The sequence below is a fragment of the Talpa europaea genome (genome assembly GCF_964194135.1).
Source record: "Talpa europaea genome assembly, chromosome: 3".
Classification (NCBI taxonomy): Eukaryota; Metazoa; Chordata; class Mammalia; order Eulipotyphla; family Talpidae; genus Talpa; species Talpa europaea.
Window position 1 is genome coordinate 6,942,933 of NC_140069.1, and position 18,412 is coordinate 6,961,344.

An 18,412-nucleotide genomic window follows, 5' to 3' on the forward strand; every position below is an offset into this window, starting at 1 on the left:
TGCTGTGATTTCACATGATTACTCCTCCTCATTTGTCTAACCTAATGTCTTCTTCTTCTTTTTTTTTTTTTTAAAGATTTATTTATTTATACAAGAGCTGGGATACAGGCCAGAGGCAAGAGTGAGAGGATTCACCAGAGACAGAGTGGGGAGCAGAACAGGGGGATCTACTGAAATACACTGCTGAGGGGAGCAGCGGGGAGACAGGAGAGGTCTGCTGTGCCATGTTGGTCAGCTCTCAGGCTGGGAATTGAACTCCTGCTGCAGTAGCTGCTGAAAGCTTCATAGTGCTGAGCCTTACCCCTGTGCCACCAAGGAGGTCCCCAAGTTAGTTTTTTTAAAAGGCATTTCCCCAAAAGGCCTGCATAGTACTTTAGTGTGTATCTCGCTGGCTGGACTTCGGCACTCAGACACATCAGCTACATTGACATTCACTCTTCTTGCCTCCCCTTTTCCAGTCCCTTACAACCTGTACTGCTTTCTCTTACGGATTTGCCTCGTCGGGGAGCTTCATATAAATGGAATCATAGGCAGCCTTTCTGTCTTTCATTTAGCTTGATTTATTTTCAAGTTTCATCTGTGTTGTGGCATGTATTGACTTCATCCCTTTTGTATGGCTGAATGATATAATCCATGTAGAGGTGTATTGCTTCTTGTTTATCCATTTATTTGTTGATGGATTCTTCAGTTGTTTTTGCTATTTGACTATTATGAATAATGCTGCTATGAACATTCATCTAGAAGTTTTTGTGTGCATGTATGTTTTCATTTCTCTTGGGTATGTGTGTGGAAATGGAATTTCTGGGTCATATGATAATGTTGTTTTTAGCCCTTTGAGGAGTTACCAAGTTGTTTCCAAAGCAGCTGCACCATTTTACATTCCCTCCAGCAGGGCTGAGGATTTCCAGTTTCTTCACATCCTCCCCAACACTTGTTACATTTTCCCAGTAACTTGTTGCATTTCCGCAATAACTAATGAGATTGAGCATCTTTTCATGTGCTTATTATCTATCTATGCATCTTCTTTGGAGAAGTGGCTCTTCAAGTACTTTGTCCATTTTCAAAATTAGTTATTTGGGTTTTTTTATATCAATTGTAAGATTTTATATATTTTGGACACCAGACCCTTAATAGATATGACTTGTAAATATTTTCTTTTGTATTGTCAAATTTACTCTTTATGACATTTCTTCAGTGTGGATATTATTATCCCCATTTTACAGATGAGGGCACTGGGGTTCTGAGGCAGTGAATAGATTGGCCAAGGTTAACACTTGTCCTAACTTTTGAAGATGGTACTGAGCCCAGGAAAAGATTAGCCGAGCTTCTTTAGTTTTAATGGTAGAAACCCAACTTAGACTAGCTTAAGCTGAGATAGAAGGAGAGTTGCTTACATGCCTGGGAAGTCCAGGGCTGGGCTGACATCCGGCATGTGATTCAAACGACTTTGTTCAAATGTCACCAGTATTTTCCATTTCTTCCCTCCCTTCATCTCTTGCCAGCTTTTGGTTAGCATCCTTCTTAGGGAAGGCCTCTCGTGTGTGGCAAAGATGGTCACCAGCAGCTGAAGGCTTACAGACATCTTTGACTTTCTAGAGAAAAGGCACATGGCACTTTTCACCCCAATGCTACCAGTCCCACCTCCATACAGCACCCTGATTGGCATCGCTTGGGTCAAACACCTCTGGGAATACCCACCATGACTACCTTCAGGAGGCTGGATTACTGTGACAGCAAGCCTGCATCCAGCCCTCAGGTTGGGAGGAAGGAGACACATGGTTGACACTCTCTGGAGAGTCATCCAGAGTCAGGGAGGGGTGGTCCCCAAAAGAAAGGGTATGTAGGGCAGACAGAAAATAGATTCAATTCCTACAAGGTCTCTGTCCACTGCTGATGAGTTCCGGATGCTGAAATTTGTTGGGGGTAAATGAAAGTTAATTCCCAAAATGAAATACTAGAAGAGTCAGTTTATTCACTAAAGAAAAATGAAAGATATTGAAAATAATCATCTCCAGACCCAATCAACAGTGCATTCTCTGCTGTCTATTTAAACATGGCAATTTTATAAATGAGTTGGTATAATAGCTCTAAATCTGAGGCCAGAGCAAAAAGACTAATTTTTCAAAAACAAAAAATCAGAAAAGAAAGAACAGGGACTAGAAGCTAGATGTTTGTCAGGTTTGTTAGCAATTGTAGAGGTTTTTTTTCTGTGTGTTTTTTTTTAATTTAGAGCCCCTAGTGTGATTTGGAATGTTCACATTTGAGAAAAATGTTAACCAAATAGCATATGCTAAGAAGAAAACTGCAGTGGGTGGGCAATTTTCCCTTTTCAAATAGAGCAATGCCCTACATTTGACATAATTATGGAAAAATTCTGTTATAATACAGCTCCTTGTGATGTGGTTTCAGATACATTGTGGGTGAAATCATATTTTTTGAAAAGCAACAACCAGATACTGTTATAGATTCCTATTATAGGGAACCCCTAGGAAGGGCCTGAGACCCAGGACTGATGAGCTCCAAACTGCCCTTGGCTGCAAGTAGACCTTGAGGCAGTGTGGAGGGATTGCAAGGTGTTTGTGGTTGATTGTAATACTGTCAAAAAAGAATTCGAGTTATAGGATGATATTGCCCCAGGACCTCAGACAGCTTCTACCTCCGGCTTCTGGTGTTAACTACAAGGAAAGTGAATGCTCGGGTCACTAATGGCTGTCATTTCTCACGTCTTTCTTCTTGGGTAGTGTTTCAGATGAACAGAAGCTTGGAAAAGTGCTAATAAAAATAGGTCTATCTAGGCTTTGGGGAAGTCAGAGAAAGCCACACAGGAAGAGACCTTTTTGGGGGTCTTTTCATAGGTCACACATTTGAATACATATTTATTTTCCATTTGGATTCTTTGAGCATTTCAGCAGTTGTGCTGAAAACTTGAATCTGTGGCTACATATGAGGACAGGGACCATGGCTTATGTATCTTTTTGGCTCCTGAAAAGCTGAGCCAAAGCTTTTTTTCCTAAGATTTATTTTATTTATTTATGCGTAGAAGATCTGGGGTGTAGGCCAGAGGTGCAGAGGGAGGGGGTGAGAGGACTCACCAGAGACAGATTGGGGAGCAGAACAGGCGGCTCTCCTGAAATACACTGCTGAGGGGAGCAGTGGGGAGACAGGAGAGGTCTGCTGCGCCATGTGGGTCAGCTCCCTGGCCGGGCATTGAACTCATGCCTCAGTGGCTGCTGCTAGCTTCATAGTGCTGAGAGTTAACCCCTTGCACAACCAGGGAGGCCCCACTGTGCTAAGCATCTTGCATGGGTTCTCTCAGTTGTACTTTGCAACAACTCTGTATGGGGGAGATATTTTCATTATCTTCCTTTCAATGGTAAGGAAATAACTTGGTGAGGTTAAGATCCCTATCAAGTGGCAGATAGGGTCAACCAGTTATGTGAGTCTGGAGTGCACCCTCTTAACCACTGGACAGGCTCTGGAGCTGCTAGGTTACTGTGGTGCAGGACTGGCTGATGGGTCCCCCGCTAATGTGGCTGCACCTCCTGAGGAATGACCACAGGCACTCAGGAGACAGTGGCCTCATCTCTCACAATGCCTAACGGGAAAGAACTTTGTCAATCCAGAGAGTAAGTGGACTTGGCCACAAGTGGAATCTCAGCCGCTCTCTGCGTGTGCTGTCAGGGTACCTATGGTTAGGAGTGGGGGTGGGGTCATTTCCAAAAATCTCCACTCTCTTTAGTGTAAGCAGCATTGTCACAAAGCTTCTTTTTCTCCTGACTTAGCTTTTATGAAGACGCTCTTAGGGGAGACCGGGGATGGGGTGGGAGACTTACCCACCAACATTGGTTGCCTTGAATGTCCCTCTTCATCAGCTTTGGAGAAGAGAAATGGTGCCTGAAGGAGGGAAGGAGGGAGAAAATGGAGACGAGAATGAAAAGGGAGGTGGGTGTGTTACTCCAGTCTCAGTGTTTTCAGTCTTCTTGCCCAAAGTTAGGGGGTACCCACTACGTGATCCTGTGCCTAATTTTACATAGTTCCTGTTTTTAAATGTGTAGTAGGCACAGTCTGTAGGCGTTCCTCATACAAAGGTGATGCAAAGATGAGCATAATCTGTTCTTAGACAGAATTTCAGATCTTCTGAAGACAAGATCTTTAATTCCATCCTTAAAATGTAACTGGCAATGGTGGCGGAATGGGAAGACCTTTGGTAGCCAGGATCTGACCCTGGTTTCCCACATATCTGTCAAGGAATACTAAGTCACTGGATGACCCCTGGGAAGGCTTTCCTCATCCAGAAAAATAAAAGGATTGGAAACACATGTATTTTTTCTTTTTTTTTTTAAGATTTATTTATTTATTTATACAAGCACTGGGTACAGTCAGAAGCGCTGGAGGGTGAGAGGATTCACCAGAGCCAGAGCGAGAAACAGAACAGGCAGACTGATGAAATACACTGCTGAGGGGAGCAGCGGGTGGCAGGAGAGGTCTGCGTGCCATGTGGGACCCTCGCCAGCGGCCGGGGATCGAACTGGTGCTGCAGAGGCTGCAGGCAGCTTCGCAACCCAGCGCTCAACTGCTGTGCCACCAGGGGAGGCCCTCTAGGCTTTTATTGAGTTGGATTTAAAAAACAAAACAAAACAAAACAAAATCCCTGGGATTCTTCTTAGTTCTGATAGCTTATGATCATGTAGCTGGTGGAAGGGACTCTAAGACCCAGGATTCCTCTCTCTCGTTCTGCTCTCCTACCCCATCCCTGTAAATGTTCCTTCTTTCATTTTCATTAATTGTTCCCTCCATCTATCACTGAGTATCCCTTAAGCACCTTGAAACCCTCTAGTCTCAAGGAGCTCACAGTCTAATTGGAGAAATATAAATTTTTGGAAAATAGTGTCATAGAAAAGGGTATCATAAAAGAGGCAGGTTCTAGAAGTTTTTCTCATTTTTCAGGTTGTTTCAGAAATAAACTAAGATTTATAATCTCTCGCTCCTACAAAGTGCAAGTTTTTAGGAATCCCATATAACGCAATTTTTCTTCACTGCAAGTTGTTTTACTTATATCAGAAATGATGTCGCTCATAAAACAGAGCCAGTTCAACCCAAAACACATTTATAGGGGGCCCCCAGGGAGCCTGTACGAGACAGAACCTTCAGGGAAGAAAAAGCCTGGAGGGTTTGGATTCAGACCAGCTGTGAATAGCTCATCTCTGCTTACTGTTGACCTTGAACAGATTGTGGAGGTCTCTGAATTCTCCAGCAGAGATGGAGCTTGTAAAATGCCAAGCCTGGGGCTCCAGGAACCCCTGCCCCTCCCTCAGCTCCTGGGGACACAGGTGATGCAGGGAAGGAGATGAAGGAGTCCTCCAGTTGCCCTAGGGATTGGCAGTCTGGGAATTTTGTAGTTGGGGAAACTCAGATGGAAGTTGTCAGCAGAGCCTGCCGCTGGCAGTTGGTTCTCAGTCGCTCCATGTGGACATGAGTCTACAGCCCTCCACATGCAGCCGTCCTCCTTCGGGTGCTGAGGGCAGAGTGAGTGAGGCTTTACTGTAGACACCCCTGGGAAGATGAACCCAACCTGAAGAAGGTGTCACAGAGAGGGCGCTCCAAGCTGGCCAAGCATGCATTTGAGTTGGGTTTGTAATGAGATTCTGGGAGGAATCAAAGATAACACGTTGGCACTGAGAAAACTCCCCGAGACTGTGGACCCACTGTTTGGATGAACTGTACTGCAGGGCATGCATCACGTGGCTGTGAAATGAGACTGTTCAGACTTCCTCCACCACTTGCCAGGGTGACCTCCAAGCTTCAGGTTTCCCTCTGCATCAAATGGCGATAATACCAGTCTCTGCGTTATGTGGTTTTGATGTTGCTATTCTTTTACCGGACAGAACTGTCTTCCTGATCATTCAATTGATGTCTGTACTCGAGTCTGAGACTTGGGGGTTCCTGGCACGTGCTGCCTCTTCCCCTCCTGCCTCCATTAGAAGGAACAGGGAGGTAGAACAGAGTTGTTGGGGGTTTTTTTGTCTCCAAAAAAGCCATGTGCTCCTCTTTACTGAGAAGAGTTTAGTGGTTTTAGTTGGAGCATTTAAATTAAGTTTAGAGACTAGTGCTTTTATTATTATTATTATCATTATTACATGAACTTGTATGAGTGCACCGGGGAAGCGCTCATATCAGGCATATGCAGAAGCATCTTTAGCTAAGGTAGAATATGCAACCTAAGCCTAGCAGCGAAACACTGGGAGGGAAACACATCCCTCCCTTCTCTTGCTTCCCCAATATGCTTTTGGGGAAGCAAGAGCTTCCCCAAATATCCCCAAAGGGAACATTTGCTTACCCAAATGTTCCTTTCTTCTCTTTCTTTAGGAAGATGATACAAAATGCGTTCTGGAGTTAGCCAATGAAATAAATACGAATATTTCTTTTTGCCTGGGCTGGGAAAAATATCTAACGAGAGTAACATGATACAAGGTGCAGTTTGTAGACTGATTTTGCAGGTAGCAGAAAAAGCACTGGGTTTCATCTATCAGGCTCTGGGACATTAACCTGCAGTGAGATGTCACTGCGTGTCAGTTCCCATTATTGTAATACTTCCATGTCAGGACTATTAGGAGATGAATTTCAACATCACCTATGCAGCAACCAGTGCAGAACCTGGCCTAGGACAGCAGCTGAGGAAGTAGCCCTCCATACCCCATGTCGCCTCAGGTTTTTCTTGGGTAAGTTTGGGATCATTGCACTTGCCTTGAGGATTGAAGAAGGGGAAGTGTGCCCACAATTTTACACTTAGTAAAGTGGTACATAGCAGGTCTCAGTGGATATTTATTTTTGTACAATGAGAACTGATAGCTCCAGGTAGATTTTCAATATTCCCATAATAACATCTGACAGGATTGTCTACTTAGGAAATCTCAGCCCCTGCTAAGTACTTCTTGTGCCATAGACTGTTGAATCCTCAGAGCCCTAAAAAGAGTTACTATCATTGCTCCCCTTTTGCAGGTGTGAAAACTGAGTTCAGTGATGTGAGTTATTTGAACAAGGTCTCAGAGCTGCTATGTGGTAGAGATGGGAGCCTTCTCATATGAGAATCCACCTATAACTCATGTTCCTGCAAAATAAATGTCCTGTTCTTTTTTTCAGATAGCTTCTTTACAGGAACTGTGTTACATGAAAAAGCCTGATAGTGTGGTCTCAGTTCACTTTTTTTTTTTTAAAAGATTTATTTATGCATGCAAGAACTGGGGTACAGGCCAGAGGTGCAGGGGGTGAGAGGACTTGCCAGAGACAGAGTGGGGAGCAGAACAGGCTGACTGCAATACACTGCTGAGGGGAGCAGTGGGGAGACAGGAGAGGTCTGCTACGCCATGTGGGTCACCTCCCTGGCCATATGGGGATCAAACTCTTGCTGCAGAGGCTGCAGATAGCTTTACAGTGTTGTGTTTAACCCCTTGCACCACCAAGAAGGCCCCTCAGTTCCGATCCTGCTTAGTAGTCATCTATTTGACTCTACATGGTGTTTATTTACTTCCTAAATCCCAAACAACTCCTAGTGGATCTGACCTCACAAAGTGTTACCAGGCAAGGAGAGGGACACCCCAGAACCCCTAAACCTTCCTGCTCTAAATAGGTTCTGCCATCTGCCATATCAAGACAAAACACTCTACAACATAAGACCATTATTGGAAAGGGGCTTCAATACAATTAATGTGCAAAAGACAGGGGGAAAAATAGATAAGTTTCCAAATCAAGCATCTAAAATTACTGACCCCCTTATGGGTAAATGCCCAGCCAAAAGGACACTATACTATGAGAATAAGATCTAGGAAGACTCTCCAAATCCGAGATCCCAGCCTTTGGGAATTTCTGGGCTGCCTCCCCATCTCCCACTTTTTTCCTCCTCCAGGTGACTAATTTAGAGATGTAATTGAGTTGTGGAATGAAAAGAGGGGTATTTATTATCATACTTCATATAAAAAGGGAGGTCAGAGGGAACTTGTGCAGGTTAATTATTCACTAGACGTCAAGGGCTTTATCCAGAACTTCTCATGTCACTTCATGGAATAAGTGGTAGCGTAGTTTTATTATAGCCCTGATTTTGCAGATGAGAAGACAAGGCTAGTAAGTGATACAAATAAGGAGAGATACAAATCCAGGTCTAGGTAACACAAAGCATCTTCTCTTCCCACATGCCCATGGCTCCTGTTCCAGGAAGGGCCTGGGTACCTTTAATGAAGACTATCATTCCGTCCCATCAGATCTGGAGGCTGGCTGGCGCTGCTGGGTGGAGCACCCCACCTCCCCACCCCCACTCTCCCACCCTCCTACATGTCAGGCACCTTGTTGGGCACATGGGCGAGGGTGAAGCCTCCAGCCACAAATAACACTCAGCCAATTCCCGGGGACAGTGGCATCAGTCATGCCACCACTATTCATAAAAACGCCACCACTCATCTTACTGCCCCTTTTCAAGGAGATGAAGGTCCACTGTCACCCGGCTGACAGAGCTTGGCTTGTAAGACAGGCCAAGCCGTCCTTGACGGGACAATGACAAGGATGATGTGTGCTTTTTCCAAAGCTGGGCACGCGCAAGTACAACAAGGGGGTGTGTATGTTCCTGGCTCTGAAAAGGATGATGTATATTTCTGAGCAGTCGCACATGAAGAAATCCGGCTTTTAAGTTTTGCCCATGTCAGACTCTTCCCTTTCTGATATCCAGGGATGGCTGTCAGGGTATTTGAGAAAAGGAGAGGTACAGGGCCTCCCCTGGTGGCACAGTGGTTGAGCACTGGGCTGCGAAGCTGCCCATAGCCTCTGCAGCGCCAACTGGATCCCTGGCTGCTGGCGAGGGTCCCACATGGCACGACAGACCTCTTCTGTCGCTCCCACTGCTCCCCTCAGCAGTGTATTTCATCGGTCTGCTTGTTCTGTTCCCCGCTCTGGCTCTTGTGAATTCTCTCACCCTCCCACACTTCTGACTGTACCCAGTGCTTGTATAAATAAATAAATAAATCTTGGGGAAAAAAAAAAAAAGGAGAGGTACAGACGGCTTGCATGGGGCTTGATTTCAAATACGCAGAGGATTATGGCCCGTGAGCCCCAGAAATGGTGGGAAGAGGTGTGACCCTTTGAGACTCTAATTAGAGTCTCAGACCAGTTTAGAGTCGGTATATACTTACCAAGGGACAATATCGCATTCTTTTCTTGGCTGGAGGAGATGGGGAGGCGGAGCAGATATATAACATAATCTTCAAATGAAACAAACAACAATTGATGGCAGCAGTTTGGGCTCTTCAGCGAATTCAATCAGGAAAGAGATCCCTGCACTTTACCATCTCAGTTAGATTAGCTTGTTGTAATAACCTTCTGGGGAGCCGAGCTAGGCACAGCCTCGGCGCCAGCTGGTCATCTTGGCACACCCAACTCTTTCTTTTACCAGTGAATGGCACCCAGGTCTAAGGTGACAGCATCAGTTAAACAGAGAGAATGTTCTGGAACCCAGGCTTGTGGAACTGAGGCATTTATTCACTGACTCTAGGCTTTTAATAATGGCTCATATTTATTGAGTGATTACTATATGCCATGCACAGAGAAGGTGCTGCCAGCCCAGCAGAGGTGACACTTGGAATAGGGGAAGGAGAGAATAAATGCAGAATCCGATTCTGAATTGATCTGGAGTGGATGCAGGTAGGGGTAGCGTGGGGTTATTGAGGCTCAGGCTTCATTAGCCCAAACCAGGAGGGGCCGTATTTATTCCAAGTCAGAGGACTTTCCAGGTGCAGGCGGCCTTTTAGTATGCAGAATAAAAGGTTTAGGATTTTCTTCTAGTGCCTCATACACAGATGATGCCATGGTCTGAACCACCACACGAGCTAGTGACCTCCAGGGACGGGTCTTCAACTGCCTGTCACCGTCTGGCTATCTCCCCTGAACCTCAACCTCCGTGTGCCCTCAGCCAAATTTCCAAAGTGCTAATGAGGAGAAAGTGGGTGCCTCTTTATTTTCTTATTTTTTAGACTAGCCCTCAAAGGTGATTTTTCAACACAACACTTTGCCAAGGAAGAGCCTTTTTGCATGCATGTGGCCTCTGCACTTCCATTAGCTAGTGGAGATCCCAGTCTATGGACAGTGAGAAGGTCCTCCTGGGGGCACAGCTCAGGTTCAGCGCAGCCTGCAGGTAGACAAAACACCTTGGGTCCCTCATGGCTTTCCTGTCCACAAAGCGCTTTCTTACCCACAGCAGCAGCCTTGTGCGGTTGGTGCCCTTCACCTGAAGGAGCTGAGGCCAAGGTCCGGTGGCCAGCAGGTTGTGGGCATGACTCAGCGTCTGTCCTCTTCAGCTCACGTGTCACCTTGTCAGGGGCCTGTCTAGACAGCCCTTCTCTCAGAGCCACGCCACCGCTGTCTTGCTCCGCTCTGTTCTCCTTGTTCTGTTTCTCTGCTGCAAGGAAAAATCTTGCTGGCAGGGTTGTGCCTCCAGGGCTCCTGGCCTGGCCTTAGTCTTGGTGGACAGGGAGATGCATTTGCTTTTGACAACTCTGGGCTACTCCTCTGGGCCAAGCCCCCTGCCTCGGGGTATCCCCTCGAAACTGGGGGTACAGCAGGAGAAGGACAACCCTGCAAGAGGGCAGCATGTTGTGGGGGACGCCCCAGGGCCCGCCTTCGCCCTAGGGGGCACATTTGGGACACGGGCTGGAGGCGGTTGCAATCTCTGGAGCCGACCCTGCGGCGCTTCCCAAAGGCCTGACTATGGCTTCTCCCCGCCCCCCACTTTTAAAAACTAATTTCATCCCAGTCCGGGAGTGGAGAGAAACTACACGGATTCTTCGGGCTGCGTAGATGGAGCTCGAGCTCGTTGGCAAACTCGCCCTCTGCCGGGGCCGAGGAATGAGCAATCTGCGGGTAGTTTCTCCGCAGAAATTTGGCATCTGCTGATGTGGTACAGCACGTACCCCCCGGTACCCCCCGGTACCCCCCGGTACCCCCACCTCGTCTTAGCCCCGGGCTTGAGAGGTCAGAGGCTGGTGTGACCCCCCCCCCCCCCGCCGGCCCTGCAGCCCGCGGCCCCAGCACACTGCACGAACCCGGCGCTTCCACGGGCTTGAGCGCCCCGCGCAGGGAAAGAGGGGGCGCCGGCCGGCCCCAGGCTGAGGCCCCCGAGGCCGCCCCCGCCCCCCGGGGCCGCGCTCTCCCGGCCTCGCCTCCTGTCCCCACGCGGGGCTGAAAAAGATCACGCGCAACTTTTGTTGCGGCCCCCCCCCCCCCCCCGCAGAAAGCTCGCGTAAGCAGCCGCTGAAGTAACCGCCCCGGGGGCGGCCGCACGGGGGCCGCGAGCTTCCGGAGCCCCGCGGGCCGCGCGGCCCCCCCACCCGGACGCCCCTTTCGGAGCGCGCGGGCTGCGGGCGGCGTGGGCGTGGCGTGGGCGTGGCGCGGGCGGCGTGGGCGGGGCGCGGGAGGTCAGGGCGCGCGGAAGGCGGGGGCGTGGCGCGGGAGGCCGGGCGGCGCGGAAGGCAGGGGCGGGGCGGGGCGCGGGCGGCCGGGGCCGCGCGGGGGGCGGGGGCGGGGCGGGGGCCGCGCGGGGGGGGGGCGGCGGCGCGTGCGCAGAGCACTTCCTTGTTTGTCCCCGTGACCGCCGCCGAGCGCCGCCCGCCCGCCCGCCCCGCCGCCCGCCCGCGCGCCGCCCGCCAGTCGGTGTCCGCGCCGCCGCCTGTCAGCGCCCGAGGAGGCAGCGCCCGTCGCCCGAGCCGCCCGGCCCGCGGACGCCCCCGCGGCCGGCCGGACCCCCGCGCCGCGCCCGACCCCGACCCCGCGTGAGGAGCCGCCGGCGGCATGAGCGGAGGGAGGCGGGTCCCCGAGAGCCCCCGGCCCGCCGCGCCGCCCCGAGTTTGAGGGGCCCGCGCCCGCCGCCGCCCGCCGCCCGCCGCCCGCCGCCCGCCGCCCGCTCTCTCCGCCGCGGGGACGCGCCGCGCCAGGCCGGGCGCCGGGTCGGCTGCGCGGGGGTTCATGAGCCGCCGGGCGGCCCGCGGCCCCGGGAGCCCGCGCCGAGCCTCACCCCCCGCCCCCGCTTGTGTCTCGCCCCCCCGGCAGGATGCCGGACCAGATCTCCGTGTCCGAGTTCATCGCCGAGACCACCGAGGACTACAACTCGCCCACCACGTCCAGCTTCACCACGCGCCTGCACAACTGCAGGAACACCGTCACGCTGCTGGAGGAGGTAGGCGCCCCCCGCCCCGCCCCGCGCCCCCGCCCCGCCCCGCGCCCCCGCCCCGCGCCCCGACCGCGCCCCCGCCCCGGGCCCCGGCTCCCGCCCGGGGGCTCGTCCGGACGGCGGCGGGGCCCGGGGGAAAGGGAGTTGGGGGCCGGGGGAGCCACACCCCCTCGGCCCGCCCCCCTCCCCTGCTCCCCGGCGAATGGGGGGCTTGGGGGGTGCAGCCCCGCTGCTCCACTTCCCCGGGCGCCGATCCCCCAGGCCTGGGGGCCGGGGGAGGACGGAGAGAGCCTCGGACACCCCGAGGAAGAGGAGGGACGCCCCTCTCTCTGCCTCGCGTCCTTGCTGGGGGCCGGGCGGTCTGCGCGCCTTCCGACCCCTTGTGGCCCCTCCTAACCTGCGAGGTAGGGGTGCCAGGCCCTGGGGGCACAGGGAGGCGACGCGGCGTGGCCAAGGTCACCAGCCAGGCCCGGAGATGGTCAGCGAATGCCCCGCTCCGGCGCCGGCTCTGCCAGGCCGGATTAGCTGCACAGGCCAGCGGCGGTGGAAATATTCCGAGGAATGATGGGGAACTCCTGTGTTCAGGCTTCTTCCCTCCTGGTCTCCGGTACCTCAAGCCCTGTGCGGCAAGATAGCTGGACAGGCAGGTCCCTCCTCTGCCCCCCAGCCTGAGTGATGAGAGCCGGAGGCTGCTGCACCAGCCAGCCTGCCCACAGGGCACCCAGACTGAGTGGAGGCCGATGCTGCAGGGAAAAGCTTACCAGTGGGGACAAGGGAGGACCAAGACGGTGCAGAGAACAGCTCTGCTTATCTAGACCCTCCAGGGAAGTGTGTTGTGGGTGACCAGGAGGAGAGGCGGCTGCAGAAGGCCAAGGGCAAAGTGTTTTCCTTGAAAATTTTAAGTGACTAGCCAGTAGGGTGGGGTGGGTAGGTAAAAAGAAACCCACAATCCCAAGAGCTGCAGAAGCCCCGGTGCCTCAATAAACACAGGACGTTTGCCCTGGAACTCTGCACCATCTTTAAGGGCTATGAAGCAGCACTCCCCTTGAAACAAGCCAAATCTATTTCAACTGAAAACGACCGCACTGGGGGAAGTTAGGAAGCAAGATCAATTTCCCTGGGTGGATCATTGTGTGGTTGGTTTGTTTGAGGTTTGGGGAGCTTCTGATTTCAGTTCACCAGGGCCAGCTCTCCTTAATGTTCAGACGTTTGGGCTTGTGGTTCAATACTCTTCGGACCCGGTTACATGTTGAACTGGTATTCCAAAGCCCTGGGTTCTAAGTGCTAAGGAGGGGAGAGATGTTTGTTGTGGCTCCCATTTTGCCTACCCTGTCTGGTGCTGTGAATTAATCTGAAAATTTATTCCACTTGGTGATACGTCTGTAGTTCTTTCTCAAGTTAGTGTTGGGTGATTGAACTGAAGTTTGAAAAGGTTGGAGTAGTGCCACCTAAACTAGGTTTTTGGAAAGGTAAACAGATTGGGGTTGGGGAGGAGGGGTGGTCTCTGTAAGTCCTTTGCACAATCCCAGCCCTTGGTGTCTGGGATTAGAGAGTGTTGCCAGGACTCTAACCCCAGGATGGATCTGTCCTTCCCTTAATGGTGATAAATTAGAACATGCTGAGACAGGAACATTTTGCATCCTTTTTCTGTACTAATTGTATATGCTTCTAAAGGATGTGACATTGATTAGACTGAGTGGTCATTTTCCTTCTAGATAAGTTCTTCAGGCCCTGCTAATAGAGCTGTCAGTTACTTTAACTTTCCCTTTCTGTGCATTCAGATAATATGACCGTTCTTTTTACGCAAGGTATGATAATGGTAAGTTGGTTATAGTGTCTGTCAGGGCGATGTGAGCATATTTTGCAGCAACTCCAGAGGATAACAGCTGCTCTTGATCTTAATTTGAAGTAACTAAATTTAAAAGCAATGCAACAGAAAGGATTTTTGTGTGAGGAACAGTGTTTTACAAGCTTAGATAGAAAAATAAATCAATCATAACCCAAGTGTGGTCCCATTTGAACTTGAGGAGGAATTGGAGCCAGGCTGGACGGTTGAAAAGGCTCACGTGTTGGAGGACATTGATAACACACATGTTCTCAGAACTACAACAGTGAGTGTTTTATTCGAATGCCACAATGATCTCGTAATTCTTTTTCTGAAGTTGGGTACGGTACCGGTCGAGAAGTCTTTGTCCTCCGTCTGCACATTTTAACTCTTGAGTCATATTTCTTGAGTTTGGACTCAGGAATGGTTGCCTTTTGCTTAAATGTGAAATACTCCTGTTAGCTTCTTCCTGACAGATAATCAGTTGGATGTTATTGTTGGATATTATTCCCCCTCCTCAGCCTACACGTATGGAAGGGGGGGGTACATTATTATAAATATCTTAAGTGAATCAATTCAAATTTTTAAACAATAAGGCTTTTAAGGTTATTACCCTCAAAATATAGGAAACAGTTTTCAGCAAATCGCAAAATGATGTTGGCAGAGACTTCACAAGTGAGATACTTGGAAGCTTTACAGTTGCTGTTTGTGTTATCTTGTGGTTATTCTTAGGCATTAAAAGTTTTGGGTACTTTTTTGGTCGTGTGGAAACTCAGGAACAGGAATCAGCTTCGGCAGCTTGGAGCTCTTTTTATCTTTTTTAAAAATATTTTTCTGGTTCTGGTAATAAAATGCTTTCCTGTTTATTTGCAAATGTGTTTATTCTCTGGATCCCTCATTTTGGATACGTAAATTTTAACTTAAAAACTGTATTAGATCTCCAGCTTGGGAATCCCAGATTTACCCACATTCTTGCATTTGCTCTGTCTCCTTGGCCAGGAGTGTGTTGTGCTTTGTAAATATTGGGGTTTTGGGTTTTTGTTTTTTTGAAGTCCACGATGAGCGCTCTAGGAACTGGGTCAGAAATAGGTGGTATAAAGAAGCAAAGTTTATTTCTGGACTTCACCTTTCAGGGTCTAGGGTCTCACATGACTGGAGTCGTGGTTTGGCTGGCACACAGGGAGTGGCTGCCGTTGGGAGGCAGGGCTGGATTGGGTGCCAAGGTTTCATCCTGGTGAATGAGTGTTTTCCAAGCAAAAAGCCAGTGTTTTGCTTATTCAGCAACCAAAGCACAGAGATGTGCCATTTTACTCGTGGCCACTTGGAAGTTATGAGTAAGTGACTCGAAGACAGTTTCCCGAGGAGGGAGCCAAGCAGGCATTTAGGCCCGCTATGGGAGAGAGGTGAGACTCTCCACTTCACAGTTAGGTTGGGTCACGTCAGTGCTTGGTGAAAGAGAGCGTGCAGCATGACGGGTGAAGATGTGCCTGGGCATTGAACGAGCACTTTGTCTTTGGTGACAGTGCAGGGGGCATGTTTGGTCCATTTCTTGAGCAGTTGCTCTGGACCAGGCCTGTTACATGCATATGACATGCCTGACCCCTGTTGACCCTCATGGAGTTTTGTGAAGGAAGGTCAGTTACTTTCTCCATTTTACAAAGAAAAGAAATTGAGACCCAGAGAGATGAAGTGATTTGTCTCTAAGCACAAATGACTCGTAAGTAAATGGATTTAGGAAATAGCTTAAACAGTTAAGATGTAAAATAGATATTGTAAATATTTACAAAGACTTATTTCGGCAGCTTTGAAAAAAACATAGGGGACTTCACTCTCATTGCAGCTTCTAATTTTGGTTTCATGAAACGGAGGTACCTAAGTTCCTAAATGGCTTCATTGTTCTTCAAGAATTCCAGGGAATTCTTGATTGTAATACTTAAATATGCTATTCCCCCCCCCCCACCCATGCTTTCAAAGATTTAGGTGTGCTTTTTCAGATTTAAAAGTGGGAATTTATTTGACCATAATCCAGAAACAACATTTACTCTTCACATTTTGGGGAGCAGTGACTATGTACAGCCTTGCTGAGGTGTTGGGGTTATTATCTGCATCATCATGGAGAAACTGATAACCTTTGAGAAAGAGAAATAGGGTTGTCACTCTTACTATAGAAAGGAGCAGTTGATGGGCCTCCCCAGTGGCGCAGCTGTTGAGCGCTGGGTTGCGAAGCTGCCCAGCCTCTGCAGCGCCAGTTCGATCCCACATGGCGCGCAGACCTCTCCTGTCGCCCGCTGCTCTCCTCAGCATTGTACTTCGTCACTCTGCCTGCTCTGCTCTCCCCTCTGGCTCTGGTGAATTCTCTCACCCTTCTGCGCTTCTGACTGTACCCAGTGCTTGTATAAATAAATAAATAAATCTTAAAAAAAAAAAAAAGAAAGGAGCAGTTGACAGGTAGGGAGATAACATGGGACATTCATACTAGCAGTTCAAGTTCATCACTCAAGTCATCCAGTCAATATACAGATGGTCTGGTGCCAGCAGAGGGCTTAGAACTGGGGATACTAAGATGTCAACTTTGCCCTCAAGTGGTGGGTGATCTAAAAGTTTTAAGGGAGCTGACAAGCCTGCATCATTAGAGACTAGCTTGTCTTAACAAATTCAGATGATGTGTTCAGGTTTGAAGGCTTAGGAACCTTGGACCGAGGAAGGTGTGGAATGTAGACTCACTGTGGGAGTCTTTTTCACGTAACAGCAGCCACTTGTTATTAGTGCTCCTACTATTACAAGCCCTAAACATGCTATTTAATGCTCCATTCACCTAACTGTTATTATTGACCCCATCTTAGGCAGCTAAGTATTTGTCCAAGGTCACTAGAGCAATAAGTGGTGGACTTGGGAATCAGTCCCATTTCTGTGGGGTCCCCGTGCATGCCAGTCAGACTTCACTGTATGTGTCTTCTTCCTTTCCACGTTCCTTCTAATTTTTATCCATATTCTTTTGGGCATCTTCTTTCCACACTGGTGACTGGATGTCTTTAATCTTTCATTAATGCCTTTCGTTTTAATTTTCGGCTCATGGCTCTCACACATAGGGCCTCTGTGGCCGGGGTTTGAAGTCTCATCATCCTCATCAGCTCCCAGCCTTGTGGAATGCAATTGCGTTACTTCTCTTAATTTTGAAAGCTGGTAAACTTGATAGTTTAGTATAGTTGCTTTATAGAGCAGCTGCCAGACTTGTAGTCTTAAAGGCAAACAAGTCATCGAAAGGGTTTAGATAAAATCAGGGTTGGTCCCTGCATGGCTGAAGGTAAGAAAATGTGCTTTGTTTATACCTGACCCCTTGGAGATAAAACATCATAAAGTTAACCAGCCTTCCTTTGAAGCCACAGCCACACAGATAATTCTGGACTCTGTGACCCAGTCGTCTGACCCAACCTGGAGGTACTTAGGATGAGTTTTCTGTGGACATTACCAGCACAGGTCAGCTTCTGCCTGCAGAAGCAGAGAGAGAAGGATTCACTTATGTAACAGAACTCATGCTCTTTCTAAGACAAGACTGAAATCTATTAGCGGGTTTTCCATGCTAATGTTATTTGACCTTTGTATCCATCTTTAGGGTTAAAAACATTTTCCACATCTACCATCTAATAAAACCCCTGTCTGGTAGCTTCCTTAGCATTCTTTTGCCTAAAAATAAACAAAAACTTAGAGAGGGAAGATGACCTGTCTGGGATGGCATGGCAAGGATAGATGTGGGTTCTGAGTGCAGAGCTTCTGCCATCTTAAACTCCTTCTGTTTCTTCTGTGTTTCCTGTTGAATATGCTTCCTGCCTGATAGTTTTTTGTCTCGCGGGGCTCATAAAAAAGTCACCTGGTTATTTTTTCTTATCCTTACTTGATTTTTACTGCCAGTGAGAAAGCTAGAGGTAAAGAGAAAGGGAAAGATGGTTCCCTTTCTCTGTTCTTCAGAGTCCTCTTGTTGGACTTCTCTAGAAATCTCTGTTGTTGTCAGCAGCTGTGGCCAGGAGTCCTCCTTGCGCTCAGCAGAAGCAAGACTAGCCCTGTGGCTTCCAGCTCCACCCTGGCCCGCTTGGTTGGAGATGGCGACTGGCCTGTCTTTCTGGGGAGCTGCCCGTAGCCCTGACTGAGGCAGCACCTCTCCTCGTTGGGTTGCTGCAGGGCTCTCTGCCTCGGCTTCCTGGCCATCCACAGCCCTGCCTTTTTGCTGGATGCTGGGAGTCAGTAGAGCTCAGAGTTGAAGGAACCTTGGAGCAAAATCAAATTTGGTGCTTGTGATGACAGTCGTGAATGGGGGTCTATGTTAGCTACTTGCAGTATTTCCAGAAAACTAGTAGACATCTCTGATGATGTGGTTCAGCATAACT

The 18,412-nt window shown here is 49.1% G+C and overlaps 1 protein-coding gene across 4 annotated transcripts in view; it reads left to right on the forward strand.

Moving 5' to 3' along the window:
- ASAP1 (ArfGAP with SH3 domain, ankyrin repeat and PH domain 1) overlaps positions 1-18,412 on the forward strand; it is a gene marked incomplete at both ends in the record, with an annotated part of 251,064 nt that overhangs the window by 16,227 nt on the left and 216,425 nt on the right. For all 4 annotated transcript variants that reach the window (XM_084230492.1, XM_084230494.1, XM_084230493.1 and 1 more), the window contains one exon: positions 12,085-12,211. In XM_084230492.1, coding sequence (XP_084086618.1) covers positions 12,085-12,211 — 127 coding nt within the window. The remainder of the gene's footprint in view (positions 1-12,084; positions 12,212-18,412) is intronic.